The 23,836-nt window shown below is 38.3% G+C and overlaps 2 protein-coding genes across 2 annotated transcripts in view; one reads left to right on the top strand and one right to left on the bottom strand.

Moving 5' to 3' along the window:
- The window catches only part of UBAC2 (UBA domain containing 2), a 161,553-nt gene that overhangs the window by 68,570 nt on the left and 69,147 nt on the right, over window positions 1-23,836 (top strand). The window lies entirely within an intron of this gene.
- On the bottom strand, window positions 7,641-20,024 carry LOC124240891 (G-protein coupled receptor 183). The gene is made up of 2 exons (XM_046664103.1): window positions 19,950-20,024; window positions 7,641-9,265 (listed from the first exon to the last, which is right to left on the bottom strand). Exon 2 carries the CDS (start codon window positions 9,233-9,235, stop codon window positions 8,162-8,164), a length of 1,074 nt encoding a protein of 357 aa, XP_046520059.1. The 5' UTR covers window positions 9,236-9,265; window positions 19,950-20,024; the 3' UTR covers window positions 7,641-8,161.

Here is a 23,836-nt window from a genome sequence, read left to right as displayed (position 1 = left end):
TTAGAAGGTTCTTCCTCCCTTTTGATAGAGTATTTTAATGTTTTATGTAGTATGATGGATATGCTTAGATTGTCTTGCTTGTTATCTGTTCCAGGGTCCTCCTTGTGTACCTCCACATAAAGCAGAGGTTGGAAAGCTGAATGCTCTATTTCTTAAACTCTCTTGCATCCAGAGTTCTGAATATGATTTAGGCTCCACCAATCAGAACTTGTGTGGTGCTTGAGTTCAGTGTGAGCAAATGGAGTAGCATAGGAAATACCCGTTTTGCTGTCCAATTCTGTAGACTCAACAGGGCTTTGGAGGTTGCAGTTCAGACAGCTTCCTGATCTCTAGACTCTGCTGAAATGATATAATGACTTCCTGATTTCCCAGCATCCTGAATATGGCAAAGGAAGCAGTCTTCTGGGTAGACCTAGTTCCTTGTGTGTTGTTCCAGGAGTCTGTTCCCAGAGGCACAGCCCGGATCTGCCCTTCTAGCCCTTTCAGTGATTTTATAAGCACCTAATTCTGTGTACTAAATCTTTTTCTGCCCAAAATAACTCGAGAGGTTTCTATTATTTATAAGTGAATCTTAGCTGACAGAAATGGTCATCAAAAGGATATAACTTTTATATTTGACTTCAAATGTGTATGTACAAAGCAGTATACCTGAATCTGAGATACTTAGATTTGGACTGGGACGTGGTTTAAGGAAAAGGAAGTAGCTCTTTGTGCCAGGAGATCAGGTTACTCATGGAACGTTATATGCGTGTATGTGTGTATGTTGATGAGCCCCTGACAATCTCTTCGTGTGAATTTCTGGTTATATCCTGTTCTTTGCTGGCGACTTTGTCACCAAAAACTATCTCTTACTACAACTTCTTAAAGGTCTGTTGAAACTGCCTTTCCTTGTGATCTTAGATATCAATGTGGCCATGTGTGTCCCATTCCTGTCTTCTCATATAATTTGGGGTGCTGCAGCTAACTGATTAGAGAGAGAGAGAGAGATTTGTAGACATGTGATATCACTGCCATATCTCTCAGTCCTTTATGAATTCATCCCTAAATTTCTTCTTCCACCCCTGATGTAATGAGAGAGTATGGAAATGTATTGGAGACTACATTTACCAGTTTCTTAAATTTATTACAGAAAATTTCAAACATACACAAATGCAGAGAGAATATCATAATGAATACCATGTACCCATCACCTTATCAGCATTTTGTCAAACACACTAACTTCAAGTAATTGACAGTTGGACCCCGATAGGACACTTATTTTTTCCTTTCCATTTTCCATTTGACCGTTGGCTTTCTAAATTCTGTGGGCCAAGACCTGCAGTATTGCTCAGCCCTGCCCCTGCCTCCAATTGACCAGCCTTTCCCTGGGTCTCTCCAGAGACTTGAGTGTGTGGGTGCAGGCACAGTCATGGACCACGTCTCAGGTTGAGCCCTTATCTGATTGTTGGGACTAAGAAGGGGGACTGCTTCGATTTCTTGTCATATGAGTCTTGTGTCTGTGGGTCTGTTTTGATGATGCTTTCCTCTTAACAGCTGTTCTTCAAGTAGAAGCAGTAACACTCAAATTCATGACCTTTTCCTTGCCCTTGTTCTCTTAATGGGAAAAATAGGCAATAGTACATGAGATAGCACTTACAATACTTTCATTACTCTCTTGAATTATGATATATGGTAGAACAATACATGATAATACTGTTTGCATTTATTTTTTAAACCCTAATACAGGCAGTAACTCCATATATTTTCACTATGTATATTTTTTTAAAAGCAGATGTTTCACTATAGGACTTAAGGGAAAAATTGTGGAAGTGCTGCCCTCAAGCAATGAGAACAAATCAAAATGTTACTTTTTTTAGAGTAGGATTAAAACCTTTTGTAGCCTCCATGTAGTTTCATTCTGAGACACCTCTTTCTTCTCAAAACCTACATGGGAAAAATCATTCTTACAAGATATAGAAACCAGAAATAAATGTTCTCACACTCTGAGAAAACTGATAAAAGCCAATCAAAAATTGAGTTCTTGGTTTGGATCAGTTGTGGTAGGGACCTTGTGGGACAGAAAGTCATATGGTTCCTGCCCATGAGTGGCTTGCAGTTTATGAGTGGACAAGACATCTAAAAAGCATAATTAACAGCAAAAAGCAACATAGTGTGCAAATAAAGAGAAAGTTTTTAAAAAGTTTTGAGGAAGATAAATTATTGAAAATTAAAATAAAATGTATTTTCCCATGTAGGTTACCCTCTTATACAGTTTTTTCTTTCTAACAACTACAGTGTTGCAGAGATTTCTCTCAGTTTGAACAGTCTGGATGCATTATCAGGGATAAATTAGAGAAGTGTTTATCATTGTGTGTTGCTTCTTTGTATGTGGGAAGTAGAGGGAAAGCTAGCAGCACTCCTCTCGCATCTCGACTGGAAACTTTCTTTTTGGAAAAGAAATTGTGACTGATTTAAATGTTATTCGCGTTTGCAATTTAATTCTTATTTTCCGTGATTAATATTGTAATACCAAGCTTGTATTAGTTATCTGTTGCTGCTTAATAAATTATGGCATGCAGTAATAAAACCTCATCCATCATACTTTAAGAATACAAATCATATAGTATCCTCAGCTAATACTTGATGACCCATGGTCAACACATTTTTTGGGTATTATCAATGTGCAAGGTGCTGTGCTTGGAGCTACCCAGAATAGAAAGAAGTAAAAGTCAAGGGCTCTGCTGCAGTGGAGCTCATGTTTCAGTTGAGGGATATGAGAGTAATGCACATGAAGTAATAGACCACAGACTGTGTGATGGTTGACAGAGAGCTTACATGTTGTCTCATACTGTTATTTCGTTGATAAGAAAACTGAAAGCTAGACAGGCTAGAAGACTGGACGAAGGTAATGGAGCCAATTAGCAATCAAACTAGAACCAGGCCACAGCTTTCCAGGCCGGTGTGTTTTTTCTCTTCCTTTGGTGTAAGATGATATATGTCTAAAGTTAAAACTGTGGCGTAGATTGTATAAAAGCCAAATAAGTTGAGGAAAGGAAGATGGGTGGCTTGAGTAGTCAAAGAAGAATTAAAGGAGGAGGTACGATTGGGATGTGAGTGTAAAGAATAAATGGAGGAAGCAGAATAATCCAACCAGTGAGAACCAAATATTGTTATATTCATGGCACAGAGGCAAGACCAACTACACTAGCTTGAAAGGTACATGTTGGGCAGTGGAGAGAAATTAGGTTACAGGGGCTTGAAAGTGTGGGAGAGGAACTTGGACTCCATGTGGTAGGATCACGGGGAACTATTCACAATCCCTGAGCATGAAATGATGCAGTGAAGGTGGGATTAAGGAAGGTTTTTGTTTGCTGGGAGAACTGGATAGCGTCTGCAATTTTCTTTTCTTACACTCTGTGTATTGGTCTGTTTCATTCTAATAGGTTAAACACTGTATTAATCAGAAGGCTAGCTTATGTTGTAGCCACAACTAACCCTGAAATCTCAGTGGCTGAATACACAAATGTGTTTCTTGTTTGTGCTACTTGGTCAACATAGGTGGATAGGGTATGGGGGTGGGGAATTCTCCATTTACTCATTCAAGGACCCAGGCTGATAAGGGTCCCACCATCTAGAACATTGCTGGTCGCTGTGGCAGGAGAGAAGAGCGTGATGGAATATCCCTCACTGTTCTCTAATGTTTCAGCCCAGAAGTGACATATGTCATTTTTGCCCCAAACCCATTGTCCAGAAGTAGCACGTGTGCCCTCCAAGGGAACTTGAGGATATTCAGTGAGCACTAAGTGTCTTTTCCAAGACTCTTTGAGGACCTGGGGCATATAATTCTACTTATTGAAGAGAGATAATATAGTGATTAAGAATCCAGACCCTGGAATTGAACTACTAGAGGCTAGAGCCTGGCTCCTCCACTTATTAGCTGTGTGACCTTGGGCAAGTTACTTCACTTCTCTGGAGCATAATTTCCTCAACTGTAAAACAGGGATAGTAATGGGATGAGCCTCACAGAATTATTGTGAGGCTTGAATGAGTTCATATATATATGCCTAGAGCATTATGCCATGTAATTGATAGCAGGTATTTATTATTATTGTTGTTATTAATCTCCTGGCTTCCAGTATAGCATCTGAAAGGAAGGCTAAAGTTTCTTGCTCTAGTTAAGAGGGTCATGGGAAAGAGTTGTAGTAATTTAGGTGTGTGATGCCAGTGTCTGGACTCGGATGATGATACTGCACAAAGAAAAAGATGGGCAAGGGAGAGTGCCAGAGGAGAAAACTCAAGCAGATTCACTGGCTAAATACCATGGATGAGAGAAGGATGATCAGGTGTGGGTGACAGAGAATGAAGCCTGAGTTTGCAGAGAAATTAGCGGGCCCCTGCAGGGCAGGAAGATGAGCTGCAGTTCTGATGTGGTGATGGGAGATGTCCAAGGCACAGGAATCCGCAGAAAGTGGAGGTAGGCAGTCAGCTCTTCATGAACACGTTCCAGTAAGTGGTGATGTCCTCATGCTCCAAGTCAGATACAGGTGCTGGGGTCAGGTGATTTGGATTTAATTGCTGGCTCCACCTCTCCATGTCACCTGGCACTCTAGTTTCCTCATTAGCAAAATGGAGATAATAATTGTACCCATCTCTTAAGGTCATGAGGATTAAATGAGATAATGCCTGTCAAGTGCTTGGAAAAGTGGTATATAGTAAATGCTCAATAATTGTTGCTTCTTAACTAATTGAGCTTTTAGTTGAATAGAAATTTGGGGATTATCTTTTAAGTGATCAGTTTTTCGGAGTTTAATGTAAAACAGACTTCCATTGGCAGCAGTTCTCATGAGTGCATTTAGTTCCTCCTGTCACGAGATCACTTCTAATCCACATGCTTTTTGTTTTCTCATTCTTACCTGAATAGTCAATGAGCAAATGTTTTTAGCTTTGCAAAGAATAACAGATTACAGTGGGCTAGAAAGTAACCAAAATAGACCATTTGAAGGGCTAATTTAAGGTCAGTGCTTCCGCTTTTAAAATTGCCTGGTGCTTTTTACTGATTGGTGGGAGTCACTGCCCTTGCCCTTGACATGTAAAATTATTTCCGAGCAGAACGTATTTCTGTATCTGAGTTTAAATTGGCTTGTTGGGTAATTAGCTCTATCCGTTAGTTAAGTCTAGTTTAAATGGCAGGGTCTTAGAGGGTACATGTATGCTCTAGCATATGTAATTAAGCATTTAGGGTGTTTCTTTTCATTGAGAAATTAGAACTTCACAGATAACTTCAGTAGGGCTTCAGAATTTTGTTAGGAGCTATTCAATTAGATGGATATTTGAGAACTTTCCGTATGCCAGGCTGTACCAGGTGCTGTGCGTATAACAGGTGATGTCCTCATCCTCGTGGAACTCACAGCCTGCCTGAGTTAATAATATACCTACTGTTGGTTATTTGTCCTGTTTAAGGATTAGTATGCTGGCATGTGATGAAACAAGCCTTCTGATACTTTTTCAGGATCTACGTGCTTCAGACTTGTCTTCATTATGGCTAGGACATGGAGTTGAGGCTACATTCCTGATGCTGCTTCTTAATTTACCAAGTGCCTTTTCTGAATTTAGATTTCGTTATAAAGTGTGGGTAATACTCTGCTCATCCTGTTTCACAGGATTGTGAAAAGAAAAACATTACATAATGTATGGATTATTTTGTAAATTACTCAGCTTCTCACGTATACCTGATAGCATTTCTAACATCTGACATTTAGCATTCTAGACTAACTGTGCTATCACTGAAGAGTTGATGCATTTCTACTGATTCATACTAAATAGCTTTGAGGGTTTTTTTTTAATTAACCACATGTTTCTTTTAGAAATAAAACTATGAAAGAGGTAAATATGGTTAGCTGCCACATAACTATCAGCTCTCCCAGATGAGTTTTCCTAGCTCTCTATTATTATTTAAAATTAACTAATATGTCACCTGAATCATGTAGAAAACAGTTGTAGGGTTGTGATTTTCAAATAATGTTTATATAGGCTACCTCCTTTGTTCTGTAACAGAATACTAAAATTATACAGCACGATCCCTATTCTCCAAAGTTTACCTGCTCTTGAGAGAAATAACACAGGAAGTAAAGGTAAAGCCAACTAATAGTATAAGACAATGGGAGGATGCTGCAAGCCCACATGTGAACAATGGCATCATGAATCAAATGCAGAGTAAGAGCCTCTTGAAGGAGGGGGAATATCTGAGTTTTACTAGAGTACAGGATTTTTTAAAAAGATTAGTTGGAGATAGGTTTAAAGTTTACCTTTTTGGCAGTATGGCTACTGATGATTTGATAAATTATTAATGTAGATTTGTGGTATAGGGGAAGGAGGAAGCAGAAAACTAAACAATATATTTCTCCTTTGTCAAGTGACAGAGATCTGTGCTTTCTTGTTTGAAGGATTTTAAGAATTGACCCATTAGAAGCACAGAGAGGACTCTCATCTGCTATGAAGCGGCATGTGGGCTCATATAGATGATAGTCTATGCTTGAAGGTAGTCATAGAACGAGGGTACCATAAAGATGCTCTGAAATTAAGGAAGCTTTGTTTCTGGTTTTCCATTACCGGCTTTCAAAATGGTTACTCTCTTTGGATATAACTCAAGTGACTACATAAGTGCCACCTTGCATAAAATTTAGTGTCTTGCCCCTTTTTCTCCTTTACTTGGGCAAGTTTGTAGATGGAGTAAAAGAAAGGCCCTAAGATTCTGACTTCCATCCATGCGGTCTCATCTGTCTCCGTAAGGTGTTACAAAGACCAGTGCCTATTTTTGTCAGTGACTTTAAGGTCATGTATCTCTTTGTGAAATTATTGCAATAGAAACCTGAATGTACTCATAATGGTGTTGAATCAACCATTAAGATTAATTTTTTTATAGGATAAAAGTTGAAAATAAGAATTTGAAAGAAAATATTTCTAGGATAGAAAGCCTAATAAAAATTTAAAGTATGACTCATGATATAGCGTTTCATTTCTTTATGTTCCATTATCAAAATTGGTATCGTTGCTAATATAGATACTGTATTGGGGCGTTTGGGGATTGAGTAAAACAAATTTGAGCTGGCAGACAGGGTGACTGTACTTGCAAAGGTCATGCTACTCATCCTAAGGTATTCATTTGAGCAAATGTATAATGTTGTAAAGAATCCTGGGAACTCTAAGTTTAGAATTTTGCATTTTATTCCCTATTTTATTTAGGCAAGCAGCAGCTACATCCCCTGTTGCTCATCTTCCCTGCTCTTTCTGGTAACCCAAACCATTGAAATACAGATACAGGGTTCTACCAATCTGTGGATAAAAAAAGAAATGATCTCCTAGAGACCCAAGAAAAACCAAGCATATTTGCATATTTTGTATTCCCAAGAAGAATTTAGCAAGTGGACCCTCCTCCACTGAGTACCTCCACATAAAGTCCTTGTCATATTCCTGAGCAGTGGCTCTTAAATGCTGGGTGTTAGCTGGCTGTTTCGGAAAGAAACATCACCATCGCTTCCATCACCATCATGGTTTATAACCTTGCTATCCGAATTTGTCTACTGCTGATTATATTCTCCCTGTAACTTCTGCTGATAATTACAGTGAGCATTGAAAGACATACTCATAATTCTGTAGCATCTTGCTCTTTATTCTAAAATAGTTCTTTGAACAAAAATTTTATGACTCAGAACCATACAAAATGCAAAGCTGGTGTTATTGAGGAGATAAAGTCTAAGATTGAAAGAAATACGGACTGAAGAAATATGTTACCGAAAAAAAAATCTGTTACAATATTAACATTTTTACACTGACAAAATACAATCTTAACAGTCTTCTTCCTTTTGCCAAATTGTCAGCTGGAAATACCAATGACTTTTTCTTTAACACAAAACTTTTCTTTTTACATTGAGAGTTATTGAAGTAGCCGCCCTTTTGGTATAGTATTTCATTTACAAATTAGAACTTTGCTTTATGTTGTTCTCTTGAGTGTAAAAAACATATATCAATTTACCTCCAAGTTGGAGGTGGGAAATAGTGCCCAGTAAAAGGACTTTAAAAGAATCCTAATTGGCAGTTGAACAATCATTTTGCTTTATAAGGAGAGTCCTGCAAAGTTCATCATACAGTTTCCTTTGCAGTAAATCCAAGATTTAATTCCTTTTTACTTTCCATTTAAAGACTTAGAATGTATCATCATTTGAGTTTCCGTTATTTCACGTGAATTTTCTTCAGGGGCTGACCTCACGGCACTGGAAATTGATACGCTGACCTGACGTTTCAACATCTTCATTACCTTTCTCTTGTACCCTTTACATGCAAAGAAATATATAAAAGGGTCCATGCAGCAATTGAAGTTCATCAGACATACTGTAAAGTGCAGAGAAATCTGGAATGAATGTCTTTGGCTACATTCCAGGAGATCAGAAAAATGAAGCTTCTTAATCATGTGTTGAATAATTGCAACATGGTAAGGTGTGAAACAGAGAACAAACACAACAATTATAAAAATAATTGTGTTGAGAGCCTTTTTGTTTACACCGGATTTCTCAGTTAGTGGGTTTTGTTTGGCAGTTTTAAAGAGTTTGCAACAGATTTGAGAATAACAGATGAGAATGATTACGAGTGGAAGCACATATCCTAGGAAACATGCACCAAGCAGAATCCAGGGAAGAGATTTTGTTTCTTCAAAGTTTGGATACTCCATGCATGTAGTCCTTTCATCCTCCTCCTTTGACATAGGGTTTATGAGTAGTGGGAGTGTTTGAGCAAATACTAGAATCCAAACAAATATGCAAACGCCTTTTGCATGTTCAATCCTTTTCATCTTGTTGTATCGCAGGGGATGTACCACAGCAAAGAACCGGTCGATGCTCAGGCAGGTCATGAAGTTCACGCCTGCATATGTGTTGATGTAAAACACAAGAGCGGTTATCCTACACAAGGCGTCGCCGATTTTCCAGTCAAAGCCCAGGGCATAGTAGGCTATCCGTGTAGGCAAAGCAGTTGTAAAAAGTATATCAGAAATCACCAAATTTGTTGAATATAGGGTGGTAGAGTTGATTTTTTTCCTGTTTTGAACAATGACTATCAAGGCCAACAAGTTTCCCACAAGCCCAATGACGAAGACAATGCAGTAATGCAGAGGCATTAGGATCCTGGCTGTGCCGTGGTGTGCGTAGAGATCGCAGTTGCTTCCCGGAGGAGCTATAGTGGGTGTCGTAAAATTGATGTCCATTTTTATATGCACCAGCGGTGTTCGAGGTTTCTAGAAAAAACCAAGAAGGATACGTTGAATTAAATCATATTTAATTAAAAGCAATATAAACTGCTTTTTATAGCTCTAACTTTTTAAATTTCAAGGTTTATATAAATTTTTTAAACCTACGATATATAATATGGTTACGTATGTAGTAACAGTTTGGAAGAAGAGAGAATAAAATTTATGTTTTTACTCTCACAGTTTGGTGATTTTGGCAAAGCCCTGGCCAAAGAAATAGAACCATCTAAATGGGGCAAATGTATTTTTGTGACAAGAGGGAACTCACTAACTTTTTAGAAATTTCCCCTTCATTTTTCTGAATCATTGTCTGGTTAAGAGTAAAATCACGTAAAGCACCCGCATTTCAGATGCGCGTAAAACTCTGCTTTTAAACTGAATTTCAGTTGGACTTTTTTTTTTTTTTGCCAAATGCATATCACTGCCAGGAAATGAAATCAGTCACACATTTATGTAGTGAAATATGAACTTACCACAGTGATCTGATTTGTGTTAACCTAAAAAGTATGAGAAACAAGCTAAGGTCTTGTTAGGAACTGAAAGTTAGGTTTTCTTTAAAAAGAAGAAGAAGAAGAAGACGACGACGATGACCACGACAACCACAACAAAAATGACAGAAAAGAAGAAAAAGAAAGAAAAGCCTTAGGCTGCTTCAAGGGGAAATTTTAAAATTAATTTTAAACTATATCATTCCGTAGGTACTCTATTGATGCATGCAGTATGCATTTCTACATTTGCACATGGTAGTAAGCATTACATATGTGGTATTTTGTGTTCTTTATTTACTTAACATGTTCATGGATCAATGTAATCTATAGATTTGTCATATGTGGAGATCTTATGTAGACATTTGATAGATGTTTCTACAGCGTTCCAGTGTGTTAATTCCAGCTAATTCGCTCAGCTACTCCCATGATGAATATTTGGATTATTTCCAGTTCTTTTCTTGTTATAAATAATGTTAAGACAAAATTTCAAGTCCTCAGTTGAAAAGTGGAAAACTCCTACAATAAAACTCCATATATGAGGCTTAACTTTGGTAAAACTAAGGAAGAGCAGAGCAATAAGTTCTGTGAAATTATTTTTAGAAGAAAAATAATTTTCTAATAGGACTATCTCTGTGTACAAATTTCATCTGAAAGTCACCAAAATTGAGGGAAAACTTCAGTGTATCTAGTTGATGGTACTACATATTCAAGGAAAAGGACTCTCCCTAGCCGTAGCAAAGCACTGACTCAGATCTACTTCTCTGCTGTGTTAAATGAATTGGGTCTCTGCTAACTTAGTTCTAACAATCTTAAAACAGTGATGCTAAAAGAAAATGCAGGTTGTCAGAGGATTGCACTAATGTTGTAGGTGTGCTTTATGTATAGTGTTGATGGCTTAATCATGAAAATATGGAAATAGAACCTAAAGCAAAAGGGAACAAAAATGGAAGTAGAACTTTTTGTTAAATCGAGAGAAAGACAGGAAAGAGGACCATGGGGAAAAGCAAAGAATGAGGATGGTAAATAGAAAACAAAATAAGAGGATAGAAATGTGTCACAATAAATTTTAATGGGTTGAGCTCACCTATTAAAAGACAGAGACTAGCGGTTTGAATTTTAAAAGAATCCAGCTGTATGCTGCTTAGAAGAGATTTAACTCAAAGTGATTCAGAAAGGTTGAAAATAAAGGCATGGGTATACACATACCAGGCAAATCCCAACCAATGGAAAGCTAGAGTAGCAATATTAACATCAGAAAAAAAATAGAATTCAAGGCAAATTCAGTATTCATAGGGGTCAAGAGGGTCACTATAAAAGTTAAGAATAGGAGTTCACAAAGAATATAAAAATAATCATGAATTGTACATGTAATGGTGAAATTTGACAGAATTTTAAGGAGAAATTGGCAAATCCACAACCATAATGGGAGATTTTAACACATTTTTATTAGAATATGCCAGATAAAAAAGAGTTTAAAGATTTCGGAGATTTACCCAACACTACTTAAAAGCTAACGGAATTTGTGCTGAAGGCACATGAGTGTTATCTGCCTGGGTACTGGCTCAGCAGAGGTGTCTCAGAACTTTCAGAAAATCGTTATCTAGCCCCTCGCATTCCCTTTGACTACAGTACAACTAAATTAGAAGTCAGCAATTAAAAGATAATGGATAAATTTGGAATCTAAAAACGTAGATTTCTAAGGAACTCATGGGTTAAGAAATCACAGTGGAAATTTTGAAGTGCTTAAAACAAAATGACAAAAATACTGCGTGCCAAACCGTGGGATGCAGTTAATGAGTTAATCCAAGATAGATGCAAAGGCTTGAATGCATTTATTTTAATTAAAAAAGAGAAAGAAAAGATTGAAAATACACACCTCAAGAAGGTAGAACTGAGTTTTCCCAAAGAAGGTAGAAGAAAATAAAGATAATTGCAGAAATTAATGAAATTGAAAACAAAACAAACACAAAATAATATGGACTTATGGTTTGTGCAGAAAAAAATGGAGTGATTCTTGAAAAGGAAATCATGGGAATTGCAGTTGTGGAATAAAAGTTGAAAAAACTGTCTCCAGTTAGTTGGGAAAGGCTTCATGTGGGAAATAACTTTTCAAGAACTGAGACTAGACACAAGGGAGAGGTGAAAATTCCAGGCAAGGGTTGCGGGTTAGGAACAGACATCAAGAGCTTCTTTTATTTTTCTAATTTCTATGAAAAAAATTTTTTCTGAAAATCCGAACATGTACATTTTATTTTGAGGAGTATTTCAAAGCAGATTCATGGGAAATACCTTTAAAATACGTGGCAGGGGGAAAAAATCCTCCACATGAATAATAATTATTGTAGAGAGTAGGAAAGTTACATTAATGTAAGAATCATAGAAGAATGTGCCATTGCTTGCCAGGTTGTAAATGCATGTCCAGCTTCTTCACTGAATGAAATAGAAGATCCAGTAGAGCCAGAAATGGCAGAGGTTTCAGAACATCTTAAGTTCAAGAATATTTAACACAGTGTTAATTATAAAGGTGAAAATCTGCAAACAAATCAAATGTCCCTCATTAGGGGATTGGTTAAAGATTTTATGGTATACCCATATAGTGGAATACTACAAAGCCACTGAAAATGGCAATGTAGATACCTATGTCTTGGCAGGGAATAATGTTAGGAAAACAGATTATACAACATACCACTTTTGGGGGACGAAAAGCAACTATATATACACACACATGCACACATGTCTGCATGGATACGTATGCCAAAACATAATTTTGTGCAAGTAATTTTTGAGTTTTATCCATATATTCTAAATTTTTAACCCTGAACGTGAATTGACTGTGAAATGACTAAGTAGGTAAATAATTTTTTTAAATCTGAGGAAAATGTTTTTTTTTTAATTCAGCTTTTCTTGTAAAACCCTTGTCAGCTGACATCCTTTACCAAGCTAGCTCTTCAGTGCTCTTTATTCAGATTTATGCATTAATTTTTATGAGGTGCCTACCCTTAAGTCATGTCTTGAAGAACCCTCATAGCATCCCTGAGGCTAAGTATTGCTGTCACCTGCCTACTTTCCACGTGAGGAACCTGAGTGTCAGAGAGGTTAAAGGGCATGCTGGATCCTTCCTTCTGATGACCTGGCTGCAAGTTTCCTACTCTGTCCAATCCTTGGCAGGGGCAGCTAGTTCATACTGCCCTTGAAGAATTGAGAGTTTGTGGTTCCAAAGTGGTCTAGGCTTTACAAGCCATCCTTACCTGTAAATAAACAGTCTGGGCACAGCATGGCCCAGCTGCTCCAGAGCAGGAGAACCATTCTTACCAAGTACCACTTCTGGGAGAGGGGCCTTCCCAAGTAGGAAGTCAGACCTTTGGATACTGCATCGTAAAACCCTGAGGGTAAGACTGTTGAGGGGCCTGTTGCTGTCCACCCTTGTCCTGAGCCAGTCACAGAAAGGCAGTGAACAGTGTGGACGTATAAATGGATGGCTCAGAAATGGTCTCAGGTAAAGGAGAGTCTAGGCTGTTTTGAAATACGTTCATGTGGATGTTTAGTAACCTCTTGAAGGTTGATTCCGTCAGTCAACAGCTTTAGTATGTGCCTTAGTTCTTGCTTATATCTGTCCTGTGTAGTTAATGCTTTGGTTTTAGTCAGTTTTATCTTTCCCAAATTGAGAGAAAAATCCTTTCATGTACTTGACTGTTGTTATCCCCTTCTTATCTTATATCAGTCAGTCCCGATTTATTATCATCTTTCCTCAGAGGTGTTATTTTATACCTTCCTTTAATCATTTAAAGATTCAGGATTACTTGCCTGAACCTTGACTTATTCCACTCTTTTATTCAGCAAAAATTGTTTTTAGTGCCTCCATATGCTGGGTCCTGGAAATGCAGAAATGATACCTTTCAATATCAGAGGGCCTAAAACTGAAGGCTGAATGTATGCTGTTGAAAGTGTGCTGTTATCTGAATGAGGTCTTATCTCAATGTTCTTTGCTGTGTTCCTTCTCACACACATCAGGGTTCTGCTTGCTCTTTGCATTACAGTACCCCTTTATCAACCTTTGGATTGCAAATTTCTCTTTTAATCATTTTTTCCGGGTATAACTTACTACCTCCCTTGCTTTCTTCTTTTCTCTATTTATTTTTTAATATACTTTTAGTATTTTACATTTTCATAATTATTAGACAACACCTTCTGACATGTTATTTAGAATATATATACTGAATTGTACTTGAAAGTACTATGGCTTGTCATTCTATTGCCTAGAGAAAAACACAAAGAATTGTTTGTTCTAAATCTTTTTTCCTTAGAGTACTTGTAACTGTAAGAATTCTAATTTCTTCATAATGCTTTCTAATGAAAAGATAGGCGTGGTCCCTAAGCTATCCTTATGGCCCCACGTCCTGAGGGATGTGAATGAGGACTGCAACTTGTGCCCTGAAGGCACAGATCATAACTGCGCTGCATGATGTGGGTCTGTATTCAAGTTTCACCCAAGGAAGACCTTTTCCTCCTGGATGAACTATCTGGCGGCCATCTACACCGCTTCTCTTACCATTTTTGTTAATAAACAACGTATCCCAGTTTTGTCTCTGTAATGCAGTATTGATCCATTTTAACTTTACTGTTAACCTAACACGTAAAACAGCAAGTTGTTCTGCAGCAAAATATCCTGCAAAGTATTTTTTTTTTTGAGGAAGATTAGCCCTGAGCTAACATCTGCTGCCAATCCTCCTCTTTTTTTTTGCTGAGGAAGACTGGCCCTGAGCGAACATCCATGCCCATCTTCCTCTTCTTTACATGTAGGACGCCTACCATGACATGGCTTGCCAAGTGGTGCCATGTCCACACCCAGGATCCGAACTGGTGAACCCCAGGCCACCAAAGTGGCCACTTAACCGCTGAGCCACTGGGCCAGCCCCCTGCAAAGTATTTTTATTTATGCTTTTGGAGGTGGGCCTCTGTGTGTATTTCTCTAGAATTGGTGGCTAACATTTCTTAAGACACCATCATCTCGTTTTTGCGTAACTGAACATGTTGACAGAACTGACAAGTTCTTTCTAGCCATAGAAAAGAAAACATAAAAGGCCCCCAAAAAACTCATTTGTTAGTATTTCAGAAAATTGTCTAAGCTCTAACATAATTTGTACTCTGGAAGTATTTATCCTGGATACCAACTTGGAGGCATTTGTGATTTTTCCTAGGGTACATATTATATACCATATTATATACCTGAAATCCCAATTTACTTCTTTGGATAATTAGTGTCTTAGCTTTTATTTGTGTCAGAAACAGAATAAAACCTTCACTGTATTCAGAGATTTAGTAAGTGCTAGAACGCTGGCCTTTAGTTTTGCTTTAAGATTCCTGAAATGTCATCTTTACCCCTAATATTTATTCTCTTAATAATTATCAGCACCTTAAATGAAAAGGGGTTAAACTTGTAGTAATTTTGTTTAAATTAAGGCCTTAGCAATGAATTGAATGGGTCAAGTCATGCTGAAATGGTAATTAATAGGAGGTGACTTCTCTGTAAGGTCAAGTCTGCTCAAGGCCATGTTCACACATCGAGATGATCTGACTCAGGGTGCCCACAGTGGCATGCACCAAAGAGGAAGTTCCAGGAGCGGGTTTTCAGAAACGACCAGAAGAACCGCAAAAATGTGTACATACAGGCACAAATTATATTTGTATATTGTTAGCTAATGAGTATTGTTTGATCCGACTCTTTCTCTGCTTTCTGTTGATACACTGTCCTTTGGCTATTGAGGAGAGGTAAGACAGGGGAAATTTCTAGAGTGGGGGGAAAGTAAAATCATTGGGAAAGAGGAGCAGATGAAGTCTTGGGGTTAATTGGAATAACAAGGATTCGGTCTACTGAGAAAATAGACACACACAGGTGTATCAGGGCAGCAGGCGGAGGCTGGTTAGTGCCCTTGAGGACAGACATATTCCATGGAAGAAGGAAATCATTGCTTCTTCCTCTGCTTACCTAGTTTTATAAATATTTAACAATTACTTGAAAAAGACCCCTTGTTCTTGAAGCTGAGCAAACGGAGACACTTGTTTTGTGTGGTGTCACACATGCAAGGGTCTGGCGCCCATCCGCTGATTTTTTCTGCCTTCTTTTTAGTTGACTAAACAACCATCACCTGGGTGGTTGTGTGTGCCATTTGCCTATAAAATAGGCAGGTGGGAAAGATTAATTCCTGACTGTGGGGAAGAACCCTGAGGCACAGTCTCTTGTCACTTCATTGGTAAGGTCAGATTGTCCATTCCAGAACGCTGCTGCTCAAGTGCTTTCTTAGTCAGTACACACCCTGGTCAACCTAGTGAAATAAATCTTTCTACACTATTAGGTGATTTTTTTTTTTCCCAACTAGCTTTGAGTCCTAAATTGATAACTGTGTCTGTGTCCAAGATTCATTTTTTGGAAGGATATACAGAACATAGTTCAGAAAGGTGACACACTGGCAGCTGCCTACACTGTCTCGGAGTGGAACCTCTCACATGTCAGAGTGTTTATGCTCAGAGCAGAGCTGCCTGTGGTCAGTCTGTCTGAGGGGACCTGACTTTCCTGCCTCCTTGCTCAGGGTCCTCCCTCAGTATAGGTACCAAGTCAGGGATCACGAAGGCGTTCAGGACTCCATGTCTTCCCTCACCTGCTACCTCCAGTCAGTCAGTGGTTCCTGTGCCTTCAGCCTTCTGTCCCTCTTCTTGCTCGGCCTTTTTTCTGCACCGTGCATTAATGTCCATCGGCCTGTTTGTGTTCTACTCTCCGTACCTCTGCCTGCCTTCAGGCCACCCTCACTTCTCTCTGGAGCTATTGCAGCAGCTCTCGCGATGCCCTTCAGGTGGTGCCCATTGAACCCCGGGCAGACTGAAAGCTCTCTATCTTCAGGATTGGGCTCTGCTTCCCTCTCCAGCTGGATCTCTGGCCATCTTCCATCGTAACGCGCTGGCTCCAGCCACACTAAATTACTTGTGGTTTTTTTATGTTCTGTATTCTCTCACAGCTCTGTGCATTTCTAACACTCTTCTTTCTGTCTGATGCCTCCTCTCCCTTGTCCTGTATCCTTAGCTCCTCCTTTCTTTCAAGACTTAGTTCAGAATCGCTGCTCCTGGAAGCTTCCCTGATTTTATCATCCCCTGCTCCCTCACCAGCGCCCTCCAGAAAGGCAACGGGGTGTCCTTGCTATGGCCCTGTGCTCTGTGGTAGCATCTGTATTGTTGATTTTTTCTTAGATTTCCCGCTAGCCTGTGAAGTCCTGTGAGTAGGGACTGTGTTGTTAATTTTGTGTATCTCCAGCTGACCTATGATGGATGCTCAATAAATACCCAATAAAGAATAGCAAAATCCTAGCTTTTTAGATCCTCAAAGCTTCTTTATTAGATTACAGCAAGGTCGTGAATAATAATGGTAATCAGTATTATTAAGCACAGGCTGTGTTCCAGGCACTGCCTTGGGCACTCTATATATATTCACTCACTGAATCCTCACAAAACTTTCCCAGATTCATTTCCATTGGTGAAGCTGAGGCACAGAGCACTTACATGACTTGCTTAAAGACACAGCTGTTGAGCGTCTGGATTCAGTCCAGGCAATTGGCTCTAGAAATCACATTCAGTACAATATATTTTATCCCTAGCTCCTATTTCCAACATGATCTGATGTTATTGGTAGAAAACAAATAAAATAAGAAGATACTTCAAAACTTAAACACATACTAACTTGTTAGTACCTGACTGAAGGAGAGAGAAGAGGAGGGCTGGGAAGAAGAAGGGAAATATGTTGATTTAAATAGAGGAATTCATTTGTTTATTTGTAGCATATTTGAAAGTAAGTAAAGATTTTATAAATGAATTTGGATTTTACGATTTTAACAATATTTCTATAAGTATTTTATAGAATTTTAACTAAAATTTTTATGGAAAGAAGATGGCGAATAGCTAGGATAGCCTTTATGCAATAAAATTATTTTTATACTACTTTTTAGGAATTTGCAGATATTTAGCAAAATGTTTTTATTCTTCTCTTTGGGCTTTGAAGGCCCCACAGGGATCTTTCTTACCTCTTCAGGCTTCAGAGGATTTTCACGTGCAGTATCTTGTCTTACATGGAAGCTGAGAAACTATATGGACTGGAGGATACTACACATCCTCTGCACATACCGTACTTTAGGGCCTTTTTACCACTCCAGCAGGCCCTTAACCATAGCAGAGAGAAAAGTATTTGTAAACGCGTTTACTGGGGGATAAGCTTTTTTTTTAAAATGTAAACTTCTCAAGGATGATGGCTTTATCTCTTACACCATTTTATCTCATGGAGTGTTTCAGAGCCATCCTATAATAGGTGTCTAGTAAATAGCTATGGAATACATAAATCAATGAAAGTCACATAGGGACCTGAGTTAATGTTTATTCCATTAAGTGACTGGTCATGTCACTACTGATAAGCTCTCGGCAGCCAGTTGAAAGTAATTTATAAAAGACATTACCACCACTGCCACCATGTGATAGGTGAGCGTGTGAGTGAGGATGCTTTGTGGAGCTGTGTTCTCTTTGCAGTGTTGTGTCCAAAAGTAAGATTAGCCCCCAAAGAGAAAACATGTACTGAAATACTAGCACATGCAGAGTCCAGAGAGTAAGCACAGTTAGATGTATAATCATCCATAGACTCAATCTTTATGTAAAATATTCCATGAAGTAAAGATCTGCAAATACAGTCATGCTTTGCCTAACAACAGGGATACATTCTGAGAAATGCATCGTTAGGCAATTTTGTCACTATGCAAATACCATAGAGTGCACTTACACCAACCTAGATGGTACAGCCTACTACACACCTAGGCTCTATGGTACTAATCTTATGGGACCACCGTCATATATGTGGTCCGTTGTTGACCGAAACATCATTATACAGCATACGCCTGTAAGTCCAAAAAACTAATTCTCACAGAAACGATAGAGCAAAGAAACTTTGCCTATTGGATTCATCTTTTGGTAGTGTAATGGGCAGAGAGAGGGGAGAATAATGATAGCAGACGGTTTTCTAGCACTTACAACGAGAGCCAATGTTATAAGAACCTAGCTGTAGTATTACTCCCATTTTACAAATGAAACAACTGAAGCCAGAGAAGTTAGGTAACTTGCCCAAGGCCATGCACTTTGTAAATAATGGAGCCCAGGTTTGAGCCTGACTCCAGAGCCCGTGCCCTTAACCACTGCATTATATTGTACTTAGAGTGACACACCCCAAAAAACTGAAAAAACACACCCTCCTTTAGAGGAAGTCTCCTCACAGCTTATATTTTGCCAAGAGTTTGTTACCTCCATTCCCAACCTGAATGTAAATATTGCAAATCACTGCATATAATTCATTGTTTTGTGATCTTTTTTAAGGCACATAGAAGTTCTAGAAAAATATGCAGATACGTTTAGCCTTAGTGATCATCAAATAAATATAAAGCAAACACAGAGATATTCTTTTTTCACTCATCGAATTAATGGTTTCTATTTAGAATTAAAATGCTCATGTTGGCTAAGAAACGGTGAAGCTCACACAGCCATTGGTGGGAGGGTAAATCGGCAAAATATTTTTGTAAATCAAAAAATATCAATTTATATCTAAAGCTATAAAAAAAAATGTGTACCTTTGCCCCAGGGATTCTAGTCCTGGGATTCTATCCTGAGAAATCATAGAGGGTAGAAAAGTATAGAAGTATAGAAAAGACTTTTATGTACGTAGATATGTGGTCAAATAGTAAAGTGTAACAACTCTTTTAAATTGTGCTGAATAACCTGTTATATATACAATACATCTAAGTGTAGGAGTACTCCATTGTAAAATAGCTTTGTTCTTGCCCTTCAAATTAAAATATCCTGAAATATTGGCATTATTTGCTGATTTATCCTTGATACTATCTTTTGTAGTTGTGAGTTCACACAGAAGTACAAAGTACGCCCTGTTTTTTGTAAAGCTATTTCTGGCATGATCCATTGCATTTACCTAGCTTCATATTAGCTAATTAGAACTGCCAGTCACCAGAGAGTCTAAATATAACTTTTGTTAGCAATGTTTATAGCTTGTTATTGAATCGATTCTTTTCCTTTACCCTATACCCTAATTAGGCTTTTCAAGTTTTTAACTCAAGAGACTTTGTTGAAAAAGCAAAATATCCAGTACTTACCTCTCAGTGACTTATTCAGGCCTCTGTGTAGTAGCAGTCAGTATTTGCCCAGACTGAGGTGTGCTAACCTCGGCATGTTGTTTTGAGAGTATGCAGACATCCTTTTATGGTGTGACTTTTTTCCTGTCACCCTATGACTGAGCATAGCAACGATCAGTTAACCTCATGTATGCGTGTGCACTTTTTTTTTAATGGGAAGTGAAATTTTTCTGTTGTTGATTTTTTTTTAATAAGTTATCCAAAAACCCCTTGGAATTTATGAATTGCTGCTATCTATGAAACTTTATAAGTTTTTCTATTAAGATTTAAGTGTTAAAAAAATCCTGTGAAAGACAATAAAGCAGTAAACATTAACCAGAAAAAAAATCAAAGTTACTGATGATTTTGTGTCTATATTCTGTGTAGAGTATGAGTTTGTAAATGTTTTAAGGAAAAAAATGTCAACTTTGACAGTTCTGTCTTCTTGGAAACTTTGTACTGGGAGTAGTTTGCTCATTCTATGTCTTATGGACAGCTTAGGACAAAGAAACAAAGCTTACTCTGGTGAGTAGGAAAAAGATACTCTTTTGCATGTATACGAGGATTAGTCGGGGCGACGTTTTCAGGCAGGAGGCCGGCTGACTGCATGGACTCATGAATGACAAGGGACAATTTGAAGGGGGCGCATTTTGCAGCTAAAATCCAGCCTCTTGTGGATGGGATGAAGGGGACCCTATGCTGTTCACCATATAGTTTTAGTTGACTCACTTTAAACCAAAAATGTAACATGGCTATCAAAATGCAATTTATTTCTAGGCCAAATTAATAGAAATATAGTGCTCGGAGCAAGAGAGGTGATATTTACACTTATCTAGGAGTGATCTCTGAGTGCTTCCTTTTATGATGGGCATAGATGACTTAGAGTGTGCCTAGGGTGGGGAGGGATCCCAGGTCTTAGGAGAAGTGATTGAATAAACTGAGACTGTTCAGGCTTGGCAGGGATGTGATTATTATCCTATGCATTTGGAAGTCATCTCATAGAAAATGGTATACGTTGCAAATGTCAGTCTTCCTAACTCCAGAGAATGGAAGGAAGGCCAGTAACAGGAAGTTACTCAAGATAGCTCTCAAGTCAAAATATGAAAGTGGTTCCCAAAAGTTGGGATCATAAAAAAATGGAATAGGCTGTCTTTTATCTAGATGCTTGCATAGACTGGATGGCGTCTTTGAGGGATGATGTAGAGAGAGTGGCATCACTTGGTAGGAATTGGTAACCCTCTGATCTTAGAGACCCTTGCATTCCAGGATTCTATCAAAATGGTCAAGCGGCTTTAGCCCCTCAGTGGTATTATTCCATTTAGAAGGTTATGAGGTTCTTTAGTCTCTTAAGATGCTGAAGATCTGTAGAGAAACCTTGTCTTTGGGCCTCTACCTCACTATCTATAAAGTAAAGGTATTGAACCAAATGATCACCTAGATAATTCCTAGTGCCAAAATTCTATGATAGGGAAATACAGAGATTTTATGATTTGGTGGATAAATGTCAGAAAATATTCTAGAACTAGTTCCTTTAAAACGAATTGAAGAATACTTGAAGACGATACTGTTAAGTTTTTCAGTTTGTTGAAAGGCCATCCTGGTGAGGTGTTTTGGTTTTTAATTTTTGAAATAGTTACTAAGTAAAACATTGTTATATAGTGAACTCAATTAGGTAAAATAAATGTTGTAGCAAACTTGATCTACCTCTTTTTTGATATTAGAATAGTCAGGTATATAAAGAAGAGGTGATGGGGTAATTGTCCTGTGAGATGCTGTTGACGCTTAGTGTGAAATAATTTCATGAGCTCACAAAACTTATTTTTATTGTTATGGAAAATTACCAGGATTTCTTTAGTTGTGCTATAAAAGTGCAGTCAGTGTCCTCCTCTGTGGAAGAAGTAAGATGGGGGCTTGTGACCTGAACTGTTTCTATTATTTTATTCATTCTATTGAATACAGTTGTGAGTATAATAGATAGTCAGTAATTATTAGTGACATAATTGAAGGAATGAATGAATTCTTTCTAACCTCTTTTCTGTACTTCAGCCTCGTATGCTTTAAGCCAGATAGGGCTTCCAGAAGTTAGCTATTCACAGTATGAAAAAGGTCAGACTGAATTATTGTTGACAGTATAAAGAACAGATGTTTTCATAAAATAAGGAGAAGAGGAAAACTGGTCAGTGACTAATATCATTATGCTATTTTATGAAGTCTGTGTGTATAGAAATAGCAACGGAAAATTTCTACAAAACAACCTATATAACCATGGTCTGCAATGTGTCCTTTTGTATTATGGGTATATGTGGTCTAGTATTTAGTCATCATTTAAAACTATACAGTGAATAATAACTTCTAAGGAATTTTAACACTTCTTCAATTGGTATAGAAGACACGAACTGTGGTCATTAAAATTCCTATCAGTATTTTCTTAGTTTACATTGAAATATAACCTCAAATAAGAACTCTGCTTCAGATTTTTATTATAACATCACTTTTTACACTCTCTTACTAAATGTAAACAGAAGAATTTCTTTAAATTAAGTACCTCAAAGAACATGTTCTGTGGTGAGAGATCTCAAGTGCAACCAAAATAGAGTTTTCTTGTTATTATCAAGAGACCAACAGGTCATATTTTGAGTATATATATATGAAACCATATTTTTCAATTTCATTAAGAGTAATAAGGAAGGGGCTTTTCAAAATAAAAGGCAAATTCTGCTGTATGGTTTTGCCATTTTAAAGAGAAATTCATTTACTTAGCAAATACTTATTGAGCAACTACTCCGTGCTGGACACGATTCTAGATAGTGGGGATAAAGCAGGGAACAAAACTGACAGAAATCCCCTCCCTCGTGGAGCTTCCATTCTAGTCAGGGAGACAGATGATAAACAAGTCATGTAGTAGATTAAACAGTTATGGGTGCTCTGAGGAAAGGAACTAGAGCGTGCAGAGTGTGCACAGGGTTGGGGGTGCGGGAGGGGCTGCAGCTTGCAATGGGGTGGTCAGGGAGGGTTCTCCAAGAAGGGGCTATTTGAGTAAAGACCTGAAGAGTGTAAGGGAGTAAGTGACTCACTCGTCTGTGGGAGGGTGGCCAGGAGAGGGGAAGAGCAGATGCACACGCCTTGGACATTGTGTGCCTGGTCCTGCTTGAGTGAGACACACCCTGGTCCAATGTGGTTGGAGCAGCGAGAGCAAGTGTTGGGGAAACTAAGTAGGGGAAGACCAGCTTTGGGGTGGGGGATGCAGGGCCTCATAGGTCTTTGTAACTTTGGCGTTAACTCCAGGGTGGGGAGTCATTGGAGGATTTTAAGCCCAGGAGTGGCTAACTGGTACTTATTAATGAAAAGAACGTACAGCTGCTTAATCGACTGTGTTTGGGTTTAGATGACTTGAATTGGGAAAGTTCTCTTGTATAGTATTCAGAATGGCAATGTAAATAAGTCTCTGTTCATTAAAATTACTTTCTTAATTTTTTTTAACCTAACAAATATTGAGGGTCTATTGTGTGTAAGGATCTGCATTAGGCACAAGGGGGGTGTAACGCTAAATAAAACATGGTTCTTTCTCACAGAATTAATAATCTAATGAGAGATTTTTAAAAATTCCATATAGTTAGTTAAAACGTAGATCATACAACTGTTCAAGAATAAGGATTATTTCCTTGCCCCCTGAGCTCCTGCGCTGTGCCAAGCACTGTGCCAGATGCCAGGAGAAACAAGAGGATGCATTTCCTTCCCTGCTGTGGGGTGTGCTCAGTGTGCGAGGGCCAGATGAGTGAAGCATTCGTGACTGATCTGTGTGCTGTGTCCTACCTCTGCTGCCCTGTCCCTGTCATCCTCCTTATAAGACTGCCAGAGGCTGCATCTTC

Source organism: Equus quagga, chromosome 6 (assembly GCF_021613505.1).
Source record: "Equus quagga isolate Etosha38 chromosome 6, UCLA_HA_Equagga_1.0, whole genome shotgun sequence".
NCBI lineage: Eukaryota > Metazoa > Chordata > Mammalia > Perissodactyla > Equidae > Equus > Equus quagga.
This window is presented reverse-complemented; position numbering and strand designations above follow the sequence as displayed.